Consider the following 20,313-nt stretch of genomic DNA (forward strand, 5'->3'; position numbering starts at 1 on the left):
TCCCCCTTTTTTCCTTTTTTTTTTTTTTTTTTTTTGTAATTCATGAACTGTCAGCACATGCACAGATGAGGAGCTCTTCTGGGAGTTTGTATATAGTTCCTACATGCATGACAGTACCAGTTCAGTAAAGAACAAAACGATTCAAAAGTACGTGCTTTTATTTTATGAATGGGGGATGGCAGGTCATGATTTCTAGTTACATCTGATCCATGGACATCGAAACAAAGGAGATAAAACTTTTTTTTTTGTTGTTGTTGTCTTGCCTGCCCTTCTCTTACAAATGTTGCCTGAAGTTTTGCAGTTAGCAATCTGTTCTGACTTCAGTTTTTTAAACCTGCCATGTAAGTCTGTTTACTAATTGAGCTGCTTACTTCCTTAAGCATTGTTAATGATAAATAAAATTAAAATGTTTGCAACATGGCAGTATATTTTTTTAAATTTGGCAATTATGTATTAAAGTGTAATATAGTCTTCTAGATTTTAGTGTAATGTTTGCCTAATTGTGAGATGAGACAGTAACGCACTTCAGATTTAACAGCCATTTACACTTCTCTTACCTGGTCTCTGTCTCTGAGCAGATGAGCAGCAAGCTTTGAATTCAATCATGCAGGATTTGGCTGTGCTTCATAAGGCCAGTCGTCCTGTATTGCCCCAGCAAGAAACAGGAAAACCAAAGTCATCTTCACCTAAAAAACAGGTAATCTTCAATACCTTTACTAACCTATTGAACATGGAATGTCCTGCTTTGACTTCCATAATTATTTTTCTTGTCCGACCAGTGAGCGTACCAGAATGAGCTATTAGTCTCTGACATGTACTGCCATTTTCTTTGTTCTGGTTTTTAAATTAGCAGCAAAATGAAATGGTGGCATTTCAGACCAGATGATAGCGTTTGCCTAAATTAATTTGATCCTGATAAATTGAAGATTATAGGAGTATTTTGACGTTATTGACATTAGATTGCTTATTTTTCGTTGTTTTTTGATAGGTATTGGAATGTTTAAAAGGTCAAGGTGTTCTAGTATCTCTTATTTGGAATGCATTGTTAGAATGAATTTTATATATATATTAGATTGCCCAGTTGTCAGATTTTTCTTAAAAAAAGAATGTCAGTATAGCAGCAGAAACATACGTTCATTTACTGTATCTTTGGCCTTGATTTTTTTTTTTTGTTTGCTCATAAACTGAAAATGTGAGTTCTTTTCAGCTGTATTTGTTTTTCTGCAGATGCTGCGCGCAGATAGAAAAGTGGTAAATACTTAGCTGATATGTTTGAACTGTTATATAGAGAAATTAGGAGAGGATGTAGATTTTTTGACCCAAATTCTAATAGCCCTTTTGAGTTACCTGTATGTTTATTTGGTCATTTAATTGACAGGCCAATATTTCATGAAACTTCACTTTTTGCAGTCTTGTTTTAACCTGTTGAAGGCCAGAGCATTTGAATATATTTGGCTCTTAAACTGTCAAAAAACAATGGCTTTTTTTTTTTTTCATTCTGTGCTTTAAAAGCTGTATTAGTTCAGTATATAACACAATGGTGCTTTGCTCACGTCATCTAAATCACTTCTGAGCTGTGACTTTAAACAGTGTAGTGACGTGCATATTGATCCCACGTGATTTGAACGTAATACTTGTTTAGAAATTTAGAAGAAAAACAGTTGATCCGTTTCCGAGTTTAAATGTGGTAGTGGTAAGAGGGAGATACATGTTTGTCATTTAAATTTTTGAATTTGGAATGTAATCACTTGTGAATTGATTAATTCTTTTGGAACATGCAACATTGTTATTTGGATATAATCTCTGTGGTTCAGTGCTTTTTTGGTTGTGTTTTTTTTTTCCTGCAATAGTGAATACAATTTGATTCTTAAAATTATGATTATTTTTTTTTTAACAATTTTATTTCCATGTAACTTCAGATATTTACAGGTATCTTTGTTACTGGGAGGTTGATTGCACGAATGCTGGCTTAATTACATGTGTGGGTTTCTATGGTAATGCTTATGAAACAAGATATGTTTCTCAAGCCTGGAAGGCTCAGCTCTGAAGCGTACATAAAAACCTGTTATGGTAGAACCTACCTGCCTGTTCATGATAGGTAATTCTTTGGTAATCAGTTCCATGCTGAATTTGAAATAATGAATCTGTTATATTGCTAAAATATATTGGTAGAAAATAGTGGTTTTACTTTCAGAAGAATTTGTTGTACTTCAGAACTTTTTTTCTTATGCACTTTAAGCCTCTATCAGAAAACCCTAGCAGAAGTAGCTTGTTAAAATGCTTGCTATATTGGAAAGGACAGAAAATTAATATGGGCTGCTTAAGGATTTTACTTGTGATGTAGGATTATTGAATGTGATTTCATGACCTTCACTAAAGGATGTAGTAACTAACTAGTAGTGGTTTCTTTGTCTCTTCTTACAGAATGATGTCAGAGTCAAATTTGAACATCGAGGTGAAAAAAGGTAAGGTGGTACCACAGGAAACAATCTTGCCTTTTAATTATTTATAGAATTTTGTTGTGTTCTTATAAAGTTTTAAATAAACTGTGCAAAGTGTTTCAGATCTCTTAGTGTATTTAATTTGAGCTTAAGTCTAATTTGGATATGAACACAATTTAAGGAGAATCTGTTTAAAATGTGGGCTCTAAGTGTACATAAATGCAGAAATGTCTTACTGTAGCTGTTGCATGTAATATCCTTTATTTTTTTACCCTTCAGATAGATGTTTGTAGCCTAGAACAATCACTTGGATCATTAGCATAGATTTCAAATAAGACTAGTCCAGCAAATAAATATTTTTGCTACATCATGTGCATAATAAATGCACAATAATATATTGTTACTGTAGCACCCAGGATAAGAAGCCTGTATCTTAAAGCCCAGTATTGCATTGTACTTTGGAAAAAACAGTCTGAGAACTGTAATAGAAAAATCGATAGACTTCAGATTGTTTTCATTGATAATTTTGAACAATCAGCTTTTACTTTCATTTTGTGTATGGGAGGTGAATGATGTACATGCTTAAATTATACAAACATCCATATATATCTTTGCTGGCTGCTCAAAAGCTTTTCCAGAAGTTGATCTACAATTCTGTGCAAAGCTCATTTGTGGGCAACTCATTCTGTCTGTGTCTTTCTGAAAGCATAAAATCTTCTACCTACCTACAGAGAAGTGGTTATAGAATATGATCTTTGAAAACGTGTACTGAACAGGAAATAATATCCTGGTCATGCTGTTTTTCAATGGAAATGGTAAATTCCTTGGGATGGCTTCAGAATGCTATGCTGCTTCTGGGCAGTCCCTAGTTCAGTGTGCGAAAGATCATATGCTGATTATAGGACGTGCCCTGTCTTTACATGGGGTAGTAAAATAGCATTAAGTTCCCTAGGTATTAACATTCTTCAGCTTCTTTCTATCACTTTTGTGAACATAACATGTAACAGTGCATTGGTAATGGTTGAGTGCTATGAGTAATTTGGAGAAAATAAGTCTTTTCAAAAGCTTTGAAAATTGAGGACTCTTATCTAGTAATTCATGTGAAGTAAGCGGCAGCGTGAGTATAAACCAGAGGTGTTACTCACTGCCAGTCTGCACAGACAGTACATTCTTGCAGTTTGTTAATTCACTTTCACAGTGGACTAAATTAATCAGTTCAATATGAATGCAAGTATAAAGTAAGTGTATAGGAAGATATCGTTCCCAAGCTTTTATCCTGATGGCCTAGCTCTGGTTTGGAGTGTCCCAAGTAATTTGAGCCTGGTTGCCCAGGGGCTTGTTGCTCAGCATGCTTTGTAGTACTCTGTTGCCTGAACATATAGATCTAAAGATAAAATAATGAAATTATGCAAGAAAAATAAGTTATGCAATGGCTTTCTCACTAGTTTTGAAAAGGGAAATGGAAGAGAGAAGTTATTCTAGAATTTGTTTCACTAGTGAACATGGCACTCTGTACCAAGGAGTGGGAAGTGTGATGGGCAGAGCTCCAGGCATGCTAAATAAATTAACTGCAGTGAGAACTGGTGTTTGTTTGGGGTTTAAGGTTTTTGTGGGGGGTTTTGGTATTTTGGTTTAGGTTTGTTTTTGCAGTTTTGGTTTTTGGTGGTTGGTTGTTTGTTTTTCTTGTTTTTTTTTCTTTTGGTGTGGGTTATTTGTTTTTTTTGTTGGTTTCTTTTTTCAAAATAATAATTTTGAAAAATAATAATTTTGAAAAATTATGATTTTGAAAAATAATAATAGGTTTTTTTAATTGCAAGTGGCCTGGCTTCTAGCTTTACTTCAGGGAGAAATACTGTTCCCTAACCAGTGTACTACCTGAAACACTGATGAAAGCTTTTCTGCTTCACAAAATTGGAGTGCTGTTTCTTTTTTGAATGTACCTCACTAGGTTAGTCACTTCTAAAAGTGTTTTTTCTTTAATGGTGGTGTGTCTCAAATAATACAATAGTTTTCTATAGTAAAGGCCAGTTACAGGCGTTTTAGGTTATGTATTTTGTGAGACATTGAGTTATAAAAAAATCTGAATTGTTGACCTACAACTGCCCCATTCGTACAGAAACACACTTGAAGCACAGATGGCGGTGGACTCAGCAGTTCAAGCATGTAATTCATTATGGTGAAAATGGTGACATTCAGTTACCTTCCTCACATAAGATACTCTTTTGAATTTCCCAAAAATGGGGACCGTAGGAGTAATTATTTTCTGATACTTAGGCTTGCCAGTCTGTGGTACTCATTGTCTTAGTTTTCTGAAGTGTAAAAAGTTTTAGAGGTTTCTAAGAACTTGCCTCTGGAATGGAGGCAGGCAAAGCATTAGGTTAAGAAAGAAGCCATTTTCAAGCAAGTAAAATAGTCATAGTGAGATCTAATGTTATGTGTGATTACCCTTATAACTTTCTCACTGCTTTACTCTCCTTTTTAAAATAACTCAAAATACGGAGGTCAGTGAATAAAAGCATAGCCTCTTATGGTCTTCCCAGTAATAAATTCAATTTTGACCTCATTCTTGAGTAATGAGGTATCAGATTTTCATAAGTAACAGACAAAAATTCTTTACAACTTGAATTGTGTTTCAGGATCCTGCAATTACCACGGCCTGTTAAACTTGAAGATCTTGCAGCTAAAGCTAAAGTTGCCTTTGGACAGACTATGGATTTACATTACAGCAATAATGAGGTAATATTCTGTGTCTTGTAAGTTCTCAGCAGCTTGTACATTGATTATTTTAAGGCTGAAATTTCCTCACGTAAGCAGTGAGAACCACTCCCATGACAAAAAAACCCAGATTCCTAATGTGTGTATTCTCAAATATGTAAGGCTTGTCTAAATTGGGATGAACAGGAGATGCATGAAATGTTTTATGAGAAGAGTCATATCTTAGTGAATTACCTCTCAGACTTGATTGGGAATGGATAAATTGTCTTCCTGCTCTGCTACAGTCCTGTTTCATCACTTTGGAAAAGTCTTTATTGCTTTGAGCTTTGTCATGTTTGTAAACTTGAAATAACATTTATCCTTTCTTGTATAGTTTTGTGGTTTTTTTTTTTTCTTTAAGGTTTAATCTTGTTCAGTAATTGCTAGAATGCTGCATTTAGTAATGTATAGATTGGAGAACTAGGCTTAATTGTTGCTCCTCTTAAAGTAGCTGGTTCATAAATATTTCTTGGCAACAGTTCCAGTGCCATTAAGCCACTTATGCCTGATCAATATTGCTTCCAGCTTTCCTTTAGAAGTAGAGATGGAATCAGTAATGGGAAATACATTTGCAGATGCAGGATCCTTTCTTAGGAGTTACTTCTGGTTTTTGAATTGAGTCAGCAAAGTGCATGGAGGATTATGTGTGCTTGGTTATGCACAACATAATTGCTGCATCTGATCTGCATCTTTGCAGAAGAAAATGCCTGTAATTGCTGTTTGTTGGTTATTCAGTACCTTACCAGGCACTTCTGTGAAACTGATGCTCAAAATGAAGAATTCCAGCACAAGTCTTTTGGAGATTAGGTTGGTCAGAAGAAAAGTCCATTCATGATACTTTAACCTCGGCTCCTTCCTCTGATAGGTTTTGAGGCATTTAAGCAGGTTTTCTGCATGTCAACTTCTACACTAGTTGGCAAATAATCCTATAACCTTTCAGAAATGTGATGCTAATTACCTGTCATTAGCATTAAAACTGCAACTTAAAATGAAGAGTGTATGTATGTTATGAAGACCATCCCCCATTCCCATTTCTTTTTTGTATAAAAATACTGTATTTCAGTTGATGTTGTGTTTGAGCAACATTGAGACTATTACAAGTAGAATACATTTTTTAAAACTACATTGCCTTGTTCTTTTGTTCCAACAAGCAGAAATTATAACTTACGCTCCTGAAACATAAGCCAAATTTTAATTGTTACAGAACTCAAGTGTGCTTTAACAGCATAACATTTTCTGTTCTAAAGATACATGTGTGCCAAGTTAATTCTTATTAATTAGATTCAGGTAAGAGTTTTGTGAGGACTACAGTTGTTCCATGTGAATCACATCATGCCTGATAGAATTCCTTAAAAACTCTGTTTTTTCAATGGAGAAATTCTTAGTGATGCAACTTCAAACCTGTATACAAAAATGTACTTTATGCCCTGCAAAATAGGTCTTTCTTTATTTTAGACTTGCATTAATTTAGGCAATGGCAGATACATTGACACTGTTGCACATGTTTCTGTGAAAGTTGTAGGATATTAAGTTGTGCATATGTAAAATGGTTGTTCTTTCATTGTGAATGTTTGTTCCACCATGCTGTGCTATTGAAGGCATCAGAAGGAAGAGTTAAGGTTAAACTTCAGATATTTTGGTGCTAACTTGGGGCATCATTTAATACATTTTCCTTTCAAGTTCTCTTGAATGAAAGGAAAGGTAGAATCAGTTTATTAGTTTCTCTGCACTTCCTGATTTTTTTTTTTCCTTGTATCCTTGTTTAAGATCTTGTCTTGTTTAAGACTTTTTTTTGTTTTTTTTTCCCATTTTTGTAGCTTGTAATTCCATTAACCACACAGGATGACCTGGACAAAGCTGTTGAACTGCTTGACCGTAGCGTTCATATGAAGAGTCTCAAGATATTGCTTGTAATACATGGAAATACACAGGTATGAGTTGATGTGCTAAATGTCTTTTTCCTCAGTTTTCGTATAGAAATTTTATTTTTTTTTCATATAGAAATTTGTATTTTTTTCTTCAAAATGACGTTTTTCTAATTGAAAATATTACTGATTGCTTCTTCAGTGCACTTCAAGTATCTTAGTGTTTTATATTGACTTGGTTTTAACTTATTCCTAGATCCTATTCCTTCCTCTCTATTTGTTTGCCTTTCCTACATAGTTAGAAAAGTGTTCCTTAATAGGATGATGATGTGATACAAGTTTGAGAAGCACATAGAATTTAAGTAATTGTAGTTACTTGAAGCTGTTCCTTAAATCCTATGTTGTTGATGCTCCTTTGTGGCAAGTTAAATGTTTGTTGTAGCAAACAGTAGTAGTGGAGTATGGGCTAAATACTGAGTTATTTTGGTAATACCTAACACATCATGGCCATGGTATTGATAGGATTTGTGTACTAGTACATTGTGAAAATGATCTTTAAATATTAAGAATGAGCTACTAAAGATTAATTTTTATATAAATTGGCAAGCTGCTTTTTGACTGCTTGAAAAAAAGGAATGTGCTGCACAAAGTCTGTAAAGTTAGTGGAGTATTTTCATTGCTAGGAGTATGAAGTAATAGCTGCAGGTTATAATATGTATGCATTTTCAGTCACCCAGTGTAAATAATGTCGAACCCTTGCCCTCACTGGAAGATTTAGACAATACAGTGTTTGTGACAGACAGAAAAAGGCGATTGTCTGTAATAGGTAAGCTACATATTTTAATATCTTTAATTGTAAAACCTTTCTTTTTGTAATAGTCTCTTTATTAAGATCTTGCTATCAACACAAACTATTTGAATTTCTCAGTGATTCTAATATAGAGTTGTACTTGGGGAGGTGGATTTTGAATTTTTAGTCAAAGGTGTTTTAAATATATATATATATTTATCCCAAGGAAATGAATCTATGTAGAATTATTTAAGATAACTGATGGGTATCCCAAAAAGTTGATGTTAGTACTCCCTTTTATTTTCAGGAACAGGAAAGAGTTTCTGAAAAAAGAATCTGTTAGTTTATATGGCAGTGAATTTCCTTGCTCAATTTAGGACTTGTATGTTTTTCATCTTAATGTGTGAACATTTTTTAAGATACTTTTGGCATTGATATAACCTTTTTGTTTATTCATGTTTAAAATCTGGTGTAATATTAACTTCCAAATTTAATTATAAAACTGGAGAGTTTAATGAATAATTTTCAGACAATTTATTATGCATTTATTATGAATAGAAGTATTCATATTCTTGCAGACCTAATATTCTACAAGGAAAAATTGAAATTCTCAAGAGCTGGAAGGAATGAGTTGACATGGGTGAAAGGGTTTGGATCTTTACTTGTTTCAAAAGAAGAAATGCACACAGCTGGATGTGGAGGGAAATTATATTTCTGTTCCTATAGAACCAATATTCTTTTTAAAGCCATTGAGGCAACCCTGCTCCATACTTTTCATAATTCCTGGATTACAGATTTTAAATGCTATATATAAGTATTGCATAGGCATTTGGGGAATTTCTAAAGCAAGCAGTGAGCCAGGCAGGCTCAGTGCCTATGAAGCATTTGAATAAAGCCCCTGGGTTCTGGGTTATTGAAGAGACTCTAACTAGCCCTTTTCTTTCAAAAGTTTCTAATACTCGTGACAGAAGTTCACCTCCCCCAGGATACATTCCAGATGAGCTGCATCAGGTGGCCCGAAATGGGTCCTTCACCAGTATCAACAGTGAGGGTGAATTCATTCCAGAAAGCATGGATCAGGTGTGTATGTGATTTATTAAAATTAAAGTTTTTGTTAGTTTGATCTATTAAATACTGCTATTCAAGAAGGGTGTGGAATTGTTGGAAAAAACCAGCTAAGAAGTGACAACCCTAGAACATAATTTGTGAGAAAAGGTTAAAATAATTATGGTTTAGTCTCATAAAACCTGTTTTAAACTCTGTAAGTCTCTTCAGTTATTTAAATATTTTCCTACAAGGAGAAAGATAATATTCTTCATTTCCATGATAGTTGAGTGAGGTAATGATATAAATTACAGCAAGAGATGTCTACATTAGAAAACACAACCCCCTTTATTTTAATGAGAAGTATCTGTAAGCAAGACAAGTTGTACAACTTTCCCAGGTGATTAGAAGAGTTTTTAAAGAAGAGTTTGGATCTGGGTTGATACTCTGGTGGTGTAGAGGCAAAGGGATGGAGATGGGTCTGGTACCAAGAACCTTTGAAATAATTTCCACAGTCATGTTTTTGTGTGAGGATCACTGTATGCTTTTTTGTTCTTATTCACCTGCATTATTGGTGTGGGATTCATCAGCACACTTAGCATGAATAAAATGCTCTCTGAGTATCAAAATTGCCCTTAAAAACAGAAGGAAAAGATGGAGGAATGTAATGGCTCACAGAACTGGCAATAGAGAAAGAGTTATTTAAGGAGGAAGAAAAAATAAGGCTGCATACCCAAATCACATTAAGTTCTTGTTGACATTGGCGCTGTATTCACAAATGGCAACAGGCAATGGTTTTTATGAGCTGACTAAATGAGACACAGATGATAGAATAAAAATAGAGGGGGAGAGACTGTGCAATTTGTTGCACAATTTTAATGACTGAGCTGGGAATAGAGACTGAATCTCCTAATTTCCAGACCAAGGTGCTATTCATTAGCATATCCATGTGGTCAGATCCAGCCCAGATCATTCAGTGGAATGATTGCTTTTGGCCTGGGCAAAGTAATTTTTGGTCACTGGTCAGACAGACAGATGATCTCTGAAGCCCAGGGTGTCCTTTTACTCCAGAGTATTCAAGGTTACAGCCTGGCATGTATGCATGGCTGTGTAAGCTGTCAGCAGTATTTAAATACAGGAATGTTACTTTCATGGGAAGCCAGGATAGTTCAACCTAAGAAGCCTCAAGGGCCAGATTGGGGCGTTACAAACTCACAACCTTGGTTTGCTTCCTTTCCCTTAAGTTGCCAAATCACATTGGCAAGTGTTGACCATGCTGTCTACATCTGTCACAGCCTGCCTTACAAAGACAAGAAGGGAATTTTTGAGTGGAGGGCTTTGCTCTGCTTTCCTGTTGATCTGCATGAGCCCAGCTATTCACACTCTGACAGCCTACCTCACACTTTCTCTGCAGAAGAGATGATGGGTTAAAGTGGGTCATGGTCTGCTAGTTTTAACATACTGCATTGTTGATGTCGTTGATTGGTGCTTGGCAAAGTATGTGCCCAGGACTTTTAAGATGCAGCACAGACCATAAAAATTGGAGGGTAACTGTTCAATTTACAGCAAAATACTGGTGTTCAATTCACAGAAAATAATAGATCTTATATAATAGCCAAAGGAAACTTTATTTTAGGAAGCAACTCATTTTAAGACAACAGATGAGCTTTCCTCTCTGTTTGTGAAAAGGTAAAATTGTCGCATTTAATAGTTCAAAATTTAGATTCTGTTTTCACTTCTGCAAAATGAATCTGTGAAACATTTCAGATTGCTTTACTGCAAAAGAGAAGGGAGTGATGTTTGTCATTAAACTTAGCACAGGTAGTGTGAGATAAAATAGATGTCAGCCATAGAAATGGCTGGTAAACAAGAGTATGCTCATGATAATCAATTTCTTTTTCTCTGGATTAGAGTTTAAGAAGCCAAGTTTTGTTTTCATTATGTAATGGATCTGGCCTAGATAGGTTTGGCTTCTTCAGACTGATACCTGGCAGGTTTCATACAGCTCATGAACATTGATTACTAGATCATCAGATGTGTTTGGGAGGGAAATAATATGTCTTTGATGTTTTTGTAAACTCCAGTTTCACATGAAAGTTTAGTTTATTTGGAAAACGGAGTGTGTTTATGTATTTTATGAATTCTTCCTCTTTCTCCTTCAATTTTCTCTTCAGTTCTATTTAGAAGTAACTCAGTTGGAGTCCTAACTAGAGATGTTAACAGCATTTTAGAGTATTTGATTTCAGCTGGTTTCTGTGACTCCTAGCTGGCAAAGTTTGAGCCATTACAGAAACTATATAAATTGTAAGCTCACAATCTGTCACGTTTGAGATTCTTTTTTCTTTTTTTTCTTTGACATTATTTTTTTTAACAGTCTCAGCTTTTTATCCTTTAAAGGACTTACTTTTGTTACTCTGTTTAGCTACCCTTATGCAGATGTTGCCATAATATTAAAAGACAGTGGTGTGTTCAGGAAGAATGTAGCAGTACAGCTTATGTACAAAGCATGATAGAAGATGAAATACCTTAACTAAATTTTATTTAGAAGTGAGAAGAATGAAAGAGTCCTTTCAGGATTGCAGAATGCAGTGCAGGTTCAACTATGGCAGCTAACTTTAGTAATTAATTTTTCTGGTTTGTTAAGTGTTTCAAAGCAGAAACCTTCATTTAAAACCAACCAACACACAAGCAAAAACAACAAACCCAACCCAAATGCAAACAACTTGAACTTGCTGGTCTTTCTCTGTTTGTTATTTATTAGATGCTGGATCCACTGTCTTTGAGCAGTCCTGAAAACTCTGGCTCGGGAAGCTGTCCCTCACTTGACAGCCCTTTAGATGGGTAAAAGTTACTTGCATTCATTATTCATCTTGATTAGATTGCATAATGTATCTGTTGTAACATGTAATAACTCTCCAGTGACAGCTTTTACTGAACTTCTTCCAGAAACTCTTCTGCAAGTTACAGAACATTGATAAAAGCTCATTGAAACTTAATTGCTTACTAACACATGGAAAATAGAATTATTTGTTTTTTTAGTAAATTGTATTTCAAACACAGAAATTTAGACTTTAAATCCTACAAAAATGTACTGAAGGTTTTTACTCAATTTTGCCCATTTTATATATATGTGAATCATATTCCATGGCAGTGAGCCACCCCATCAGACTTTAATTTCTTAGGTACTGTCCACAGTTTCTCAGCCACCAGGTAAGCCAAACAAAACATACTCCTGTTTCGCTTATGGTTGGTCAGACAAATAATAATTGGGTCTTACGTTGTGCAGATTTGCTCTTCTTTATTTGGAACTGCTATACAAATAATACTGCTAAATAAATATTTAATTGATAGATAAAAAGTTGGAAATCATTACCTATGGCAATTAGAGCTACAGTATTGCATAATAACATTTCATTTGAGGATATGTGATCTGAGGACACAGATCCATTTAATCTAATAAATTTTTGAGTTAAATAACTAGTCTCTATTTCACAAGTAAGAGAACAATACATGCAAAAAGTATTTTGTGATTAGAGTGTGATAGGTTATACACACAGGGTGTTTGATGCAGCTACACAGCATAGCAATTCTACCAAATTGCCAAACTTTTAGGGTTTTGTGCGGTAAGGTGAGTGCCAGAAGGGGAAACAAAACCATCTTAATTCAACTCCTGTTTCTCCAAAACTTCTTTTTGTTGTTTATTATTTACTTTTGTCACCTCTACTTAGTTTGTTTTCCTTCTTTTTTTTTTTTTTATTCAAGTATTTCCTACAAAGATGTAGGTTTTGTGTCTCCATTTAGCTTCTGTTACCCATTAGAGAAATTCTTGCCAGAGAAAGGAGGACATTGTTTTGGTATATTTATCGGTTGCTCTGACTGGCAATCCCATCCATTCCTTTTGGTGGCTGGGAGTTACATACCAGCTGTAGGTAAGAAATGATATGATCGTATAAGAGCCAAAAAATTCTTCATCATTCTATAACTCAATAAAATTACTCTCTTAATCCTATGAATTCCATGGAGAGAAAAGGAACTATTTTGAGACATTAAAAGGTTCTACATTTCTTTGTTTCGATTTCCTCAAGAGTTTTTGTAGGCTATGTAAGACATTTTGCCAGTCTATAAAACTTTGCGTTTAGCCATAAAGGTGTTAAACACTACAGTGCTCCTTTGTGGCTTTACTTGTGATAATTCATGTTTTTACTAATACCATTGCTCATTAACAATCTGTTGCTTTCTTACTACATTAAGCTCATCAAGCAAACTTTTCCATTGTTACTGATCTTGAATTGTTATTGATACCTACTAGATTTTATTCTCAAAATTGGGTTCCACATTTGTAAACCAGTGCAGCAACTTGTATAACAGTAATTTTTCATCAGTCATAAAGAACTTTGAAACAGTAAGATAAAATCAAGTACCAGATTAACATTTTTTAGATACTGTGTGTTTTCACGCTTCCAGAGACAACTATCCCAAATCTCGGATGCCAAGAGCCCAGAGCTATCCAGATAATCATCAGGAGTTCTCAGGTAGGCAAAAATCACTGAATATACTATCTAGAATTATTATTCTTGTAAATAAGGGCTTAGAAGGGAAGTTCACACTGAGAAGTATTGTATTACACAAACTTAATATGGTAGGAGAAAACAAAGTCACAGAATCCAATCCCAACACACAGAGTAAAATATATGATGAAATATAATATCTTCCAAATGTTTTTTTTTTTCCTGGATTATGTGTAATACCACTGTTAGTGTGCGAAGTATTAACTGTGTGCTTCTCTGAAAAGAACAAATGATGCAGTGGGGCACACAACAGTTGTTAAACTGGACTGTAATATCCATGTCGAAGTTTGCACATAACCTTGGTTAACTTATTTAATTTTGAAGTGTTGTGGTTTAACTCCAGCAGGGAGCTAAGCACCACACAGCTGCATGCTCTCTCTCCTGCAGTGGGATAAGGGAGAGAATTGGAAGGGTGAAAGTGAGAAAACTTGTGGGTTTAGATAAAGGCAACTTAATAGGGAAGGCAAAGGCTGTGCATGCAAGCAAAACAAAACAAAGAATTCAGTCACCATTTCCCGTTGGCAGACAGATGTCCTGCTTTCCTGGAAATGGCTAAACTTCATTACATGTAATGGTTGCTTGGGAAGGCAAACACCATGACTCTGAACATGCCCCCTTCCTGCTTCTTTCTCCCAGCTTTTATTGCTGAGCACAACCTCATGTGGTATGGAATATCCCTTGGCTCAGCCGGGGTCACCTGTTGCAGTTGTCCCTTCCCAACTTCTTGTGCACCCCCAGCCTGCTCACTGGTGGGGTGGTGTGACAAGCCAACAAATAAAAGAAGCCTTGATGCTGTATAAACATGGTTCAGCAATAACTAAAATATCTCTCAGTGCTGGTTTGGCCAGAAATCCAAAACATAGCACCATATAATATACTAAAAATAAAACTATCCAGCCAAAACCAGTACATGGAGTCTTAATTTTCTCCTGCGTGAAATGAGGATCACTTTAAAGTGTTCATGACTTCTGTAATTGAAAGCACTGCAAAGTGATAAGATGGAGAACTGTGTGCTGTGCCTATAAATTAATCATCACTACTAATACTGTTTTCATATGATACTCTGGCTCGAGTCCAAGTTGTTGTGCATGGTTCAGGATATGAAGTGCAATGGGTAACCCCAAAAGTGCTGTGAAGTGTCTCTCATGGACATGCTTTGCTACAGAATTTTGCTGTTGAACAGTAATTAGCTCCCAGTGAATCTGGGGTGTGTTGTGGGGTTTGGTCCATTCTGTACTCTGTTGTCTTCATATTTTGTTTATGAAACTTTATCCAGGTAACTCTGTGATGGTGTGTTTTTTCTTTTAGGGATTCTAGCGTGTTTAAGAGATTGCACCACTTTTAAATGAAAATAAAAGCAAAACTATGTAAAAGAGGCATTTAGATGCCAGAGATAAATACCAATAAAGTTAATAATGTCAAATTAGTTTGCCTTTGTTAATCTAGTTTATTTGTGTTTATTACAGTTACTTATGAGATAATCTGGTATATTAACAATGGGATAGATAGTGCTCATTAGTTCAACATTTATTCTCATGATTTGATACGAAACAAAAGCAGAATAGTATACAGAGTCAAAAAAAAATATCTATCTGGCCTAGTTCTTCCTCCTGCCACAACCAGTACCAGGTTTCTGTAGAGAAGCATGTCATATTCCTTCCTCAGAATATATTCCTGGTCATGTATAGCTTAAGGGTTCTGTAAATGGAAGAGACTCTTCTGTGATTCGATGGATTCCCCCCCACACACAGATTTTTCAGGTCTCTGTTTCAACTTGTATAAACTTCTTCAGTCTCAACAGTATGTTGTGACAAGAAGTTGTGCAACTTACTGCATTTTATGAAGAAGTATGCCCCTTGTGATTTTTTTATAATAGACTTTGTCTCCTTTTCTAGTCTATAGAAGCCAACATTTCTTATGGAGCAGCAATTTTGTATCTTTGATCATCTCTGTACTTCTAAATCTTTTCCAGTTTTACTAAATTCTTTGAAATTGAGTGGACCAAAACTTCGTTTAGTGTATCTTAATGATTTATAGCATTTAATTTGCTTCTTAGCCAGTACAGGGAATTCAGCAGCTGCTTTATTTTAACTCTTATCACAAAAAAAAAAACAAAATCCCCTTTACACTAGCCTACATTGAAGTTCATCTGCCATTTTAACATCAAATCAGATAGACTCTTAAGGGCTTTCTGTAATTCTTCTATTGGCTCCAAATGATTTTGTCACCTCAATATTCATTGTTCTGTCCAGAGAATTGATGCATAATTAAATAGTGCAAATTGTAGCCAAGATTCTTGTGCAACAGTTCCAATAGAACTGTTGACAATTCACTCCCATCTTTCGGGCTTATCTTCAAACCAATTATTTATGCATGAGGGACTTTACCCTTCATCTTATGAATGTTTTTCTCCTTCAATATTTTTTTTAAGAGGACCTATTGAGCGATTTTTCATAATTCAAGCTTTGTTGACTTTCTCACCAATTATTCATGTTTATGCATATTCAAATTTTATTCCTTGTAATGGCTTCTACCAGTTTTCCTCTAGAAACTGTTTTTTAAACCAGAGCAATTAGGCATGCTGCAGTACTCTAAATTCTTTCAAGCAAGAGGTGCGAAACCACTTGATCTGTTGATTTTTTGATCCTTTAGAACTTTTGGCTGAATGTCATTATAATTTCTTGGGATTTTTTTAGATTTGTGGCTTTTGTTCTGCAGTTTTTTTTTCTCTGATACTGATCTTGAAAAAATCCTCTCATATATTCCACTATGTTTTAGTTTATTATACCAAACTGATTAACATGCTTTTGTCACATTTAAAATTTTGAAATGTAGCTTTTTATTTTCTAGTAGAGTATGATATTCCAATATTTGAGAAATTTGGAAAGGGGGGAACTTATCCCCGAAGATACCATATTTCATATAATCAGCAAGACTACAATGATGGTAAGTGTTAATATTGTAGGAGTTCTACTTTATTAATATGTTTTCTCTCTTAATCGCTTAAGATTGTAAAATCTTAATGCATAAAAAAATTGGAGAAATTAAAGATTAATTCTTTCCCCAGACTCACTTGCTCAAATTCTAATGACTGGTAGAGCTCCTGAGCAGACTTAACCTCTGGTAAAGTTACAGGTTACAGAATTCATGACTCATGCACAGCTATCAAAATGCGCATGCCCAAAGATAGAGAACAAGTCATCCAGTATAAGCTTTTGACCTTTGTGGCACACACCCCTTCCCCTTCTCGATTCTTGTAGTGGCCAAAACCTGGTAGACTGCTGTAGCTGAGGCTTTTCTCATGGCCAGTTTATGTATAACATAGAATATAACTCAGTATGTAACAGTCATGTTATTACATTCCAGAATGATACTTAACTTTTTTTCATAGTCACCATACTGACTGCTGTTCAGTCTCTGGTCCATTATAGATCCTATATCCTTTTATTTTGTTCCTTTTCCTTTTGTACATGACTTTTAACCAACCAATTACTTTATACTTTGTGGTTTCTGTATTTGATTTCTCTTTTTATCTATGTTGTACTGCCTTACTGAATTTCATCTTGTGGATTTCTGAATCATCTCCAATTTACTAACATCATCATAAATTTTGATTTTTATCTTTAAGTAGACTTCCAGCCACACCTCACTTGGTGTCATCTGCAATATTTCAATGTATCGTGTTTATCATATATATATATATATCATCAGTTAAAATAGCATATGGAAGTGGACTGAAGGTAAACTGCTGGGGGTGTCCACTTAAATTATCTCCCTCTCTGAGAAATAACTTGTAACTGCTCTGAATGTCTTGGATATACTCTACATAGTAATTTGGTCTATGCAAAACTTCACTGGTTAGCTTAGGAGAATGTACCAATGAAATACGGAAATTGGATTAGCTATATATGACAAACGAATTATGGCTGCTTTATCACCTTATCTTCTCAGTGGTTTATAAAACTGCTTAATTTGTTTGCATATCTTTCTTGGAATTTATATCTGCCAGACTAGTATATAAGTCTGCATCTATTTTTTAAAGATATTTTTTCTGCCTTCTTCAGTTCCCCTGGGAACATCTTCTCCAATGTAATACCTAATGAATCAGAGACTACTTCAGCTATTTTTGAGTTCTGTAGGATGAAACTTCATCAGGCCATGCTAACCTAAAACTGTTAGTGTTATCCAAATAACTAACACAAGTCATGTTAATATATCTGGTTGTAATTATCATTTTAGAAGATCAATGCCCCCCCCCCCTTTTTTGTTTTGTTTTGCTCTAATGCTGTAGCTATCTCTGAATTATGCATTGTTTGTGATTTCTATACATATGTATATGTATGGTCTTCCTGTTGATTCCATGTGTAGGTCTTTCTCTGCATTCAGTTCTTTCTAGCTTACAGGGTGAAGATGCCAGCCTGGGCACCACTGGAATGTAAACAAATACCTCTCTCTCCTATTTATCAAGAGAGTTTTATGTCTTAATAAAGCAACAGAAGTAGAGGCAGGGCATGTTCCTTTTTCCTCTCACAGCCCTCTTGGTTTGTGAAGCACATTGATGATGTTTCAGAACAGTTCCAGAATTTGGTCCTAATTTCAGTCACTTAAATGTAAACCAGTTCTTGTTTCAGTCTAATTCTTAGATACATCTGTGGTGAATGTTTGTTTTTGTCTAGGTGGACAGTTAAACCAGTAAATTTCATGATCATTACATCATGGAATCATAGAATAGTTAGGGTTGGAAAGGACCTTAAGATCATCTAGGTCCAATCCCCTGTCATGGGCAGGGACACCACACACAAACCATGTCACCCAAGACTTCTTCCAGCCTGGCCTTGAACTCTGCTAGGGATGGAGCATTTATCACTTCCTTGGGCAACCTGTTCCAGTGCCTCACCACCCTCACAGTAAAGAACTTCCTCCTTATATCTAACTTAAACTTCCCCTGTTTAATATAATATGCTGCAGAAGATCTGAACTACATTATGTGGAATTCATAAAATACTGCATACACATATTGCATAGCAGTGTTTTTTGTAGTGTAATATTAGTATTCTTTGTATATCACTGAAGGTCGTAAAACTTTTCCAAGAGCCAGAAGGACTCAGGGGAATAGCTTCCGATCACCAGTTAGTTTCAGTCCCACTGATCACTCACTGAGCACCAGTAGCGGAAGCAGCGTCTTTACACCAGAATATGAAGATAATCGAATGAGGAGGAGAGGAAGTGATATAGACAATCCTACCTTGTCAGTAATGGACATCAGCCCGCCCAGTCGCTGTAAGTTAAAGCATTTTGTGAACTCCACTGTAAAGCTCTCTTACCTTTCAAGTATATAATGTCAAAACTAAGTGTGTCATCAAAATATGTATAATTGAATAATGGTTTTGTCTCTCTAATAGGGAAAAGTCAAGACTGTATGCTCAGCAGTTTTTTCGTTGCTTACTGTGCCAACCTTCATGCAGATTTTCACATGGGAATTGCATCTGTAATAACAAAACACTGTAAAACATTTCTGATGATTTGTTAGACTCTTGAGGACCTGAGAAAGGTTATCTAAATTGTAGTTACCATTCATTATTGCAGATGTTGTTCACATCTTCTGATAAACTGTAGGACTTAAGTGGTACTGGTTTATACCTGTGGTGGCATTTCAGGAGCAAATTTACTTTTTGATTACTTCAGTAGCTGGTACATTTTAATCATGCCTCAATTCTTTTTAAGTTGTTACTAAATTATTTAATATGCTTTTCTGTTTTAAGTATGTCTGTCTCTACCACAAGGTATTTTGTGAATAAATTTAAGTAGCTTGTGTTTTCCATCTTACAGGAAGTTTTATTGATCTTTAACTTAACTGGGAAGTTTTAGGACACGTAGTTTCTGTTGTTGAAAATGTAGTCTTTTAAAAAACTATTTTCTATGTATTCCAGTTTTTCTCGATCAGCTGAATAACAGGCTCATTTGAAAACAAAAACATACTTATATTTTCAGCACCACGAGCTCCAACTAATTGGAGACTTGGTAAGCTGCTGGGTCAAGGTGCATTTGGCAGAGTATATCTGTGTTATGATGCTGATACCGGAAGAGAACTGGCTGTTAAGCAAGTTCAGTTTGATCCTGACAGTCCAGAAACCAGCAAGGTAAGCAATACCAAAGAGAGTTTGCAAGGAGCTTCTGTTGAAGTGGTGTGTTCTAAACTAGACTGATGTTACTTTTCTTGAACAGCCTGATGTTTTAAAACATGATGTGTTTTCATGTCTGTCAGTAATCCTGTTTTGTAAGTACTTTAAGGAATTAGTTTGGTTAGCTGATTTTAATGTTGCATCCCATTTTTTTTTTTTGCTTTTGTTTTCAGACATATCCTTTATACAGCAAACATACGTATCTTAATTTGGTATAGTCTCAGCCTTTAGAACTAAACAATTATTATCAAGTGTGCTCTGAAATAGGGAATTATTTATATGTACAGGAATTGGAACCAGTTCCACTCAGAAGCAGAAAAATCTGTACTAATTTAAGTATTCCCAAAAATAAATTCTCAAGGATATTTTGTTTGGCTTTGAAGACAGTTTGAAATTTATATCTTTTGGGGGGAATTGTTTGATTGCTTTTTTGCTTGGGTTTTTGTTTGGGTTTTTTTGAACCTTGGGCATCAGGGGAAGTTACTGTTACTTGCTGTATTTCTTCTTGAAGAGCAAAAGTTTCATTGACAGTTTATTTCACTATAAAATGAAACTGGTCCTTCTTTAAATACTGGACACTTGAGGAAAGAAGCTATTTTAAAGTAGCACTGATCTTCTCTGTCTTTTTTCCTAAACTGTACTTGCTGCTTTCAACAGGATGGAAAAAGA

General features: G+C 35.1%; 1 protein-coding gene across 3 annotated transcripts in view; it reads left to right on the plus strand.

Annotated features, from left to right (window-relative positions):
* MAP3K2 (mitogen-activated protein kinase kinase kinase 2) overlaps positions 1-20,313 on the plus strand; it is a 51,654-nt gene that overhangs the window by 22,885 nt on the left and 8,456 nt on the right. For 2 of the 3 annotated variants that reach the window (XM_057430002.1, XM_057430003.1), the window contains 11 exons: positions 579-697; positions 2,425-2,465; positions 5,078-5,177; positions 7,013-7,126; positions 7,790-7,886; positions 8,800-8,930; positions 11,656-11,735; positions 13,359-13,426; positions 16,313-16,408; positions 18,536-18,742; positions 19,454-19,602. In XM_057430002.1, the coding sequence (XP_057285985.1) occupies positions 579-697; positions 2,425-2,465; positions 5,078-5,177; positions 7,013-7,126; positions 7,790-7,886; positions 8,800-8,930; positions 11,656-11,735; positions 13,359-13,426; positions 16,313-16,408; positions 18,536-18,742; positions 19,454-19,602 (1,202 nt within the window). The remainder of the gene's footprint in view (positions 1-578; positions 698-2,424; positions 2,466-5,077; positions 5,178-7,012; positions 7,127-7,789; positions 7,887-8,799; positions 8,931-11,655; positions 11,736-13,358; positions 13,427-16,312; positions 16,409-18,535; positions 18,743-19,453; positions 19,603-20,313) is intronic. The other variant, XM_057430004.1, reaches the window with a different exon arrangement.

This window comes from Pezoporus wallicus, unplaced genomic scaffold (genome assembly GCF_028554395.1).
Source record: "Pezoporus wallicus isolate ANWC-B61680 ecotype Strahan unplaced genomic scaffold, APGP_CSIRO_Pwel_v1 contig_5261, whole genome shotgun sequence".
Classification (NCBI taxonomy): domain Eukaryota; kingdom Metazoa; phylum Chordata; class Aves; order Psittaciformes; family Psittacidae; genus Pezoporus; species Pezoporus wallicus.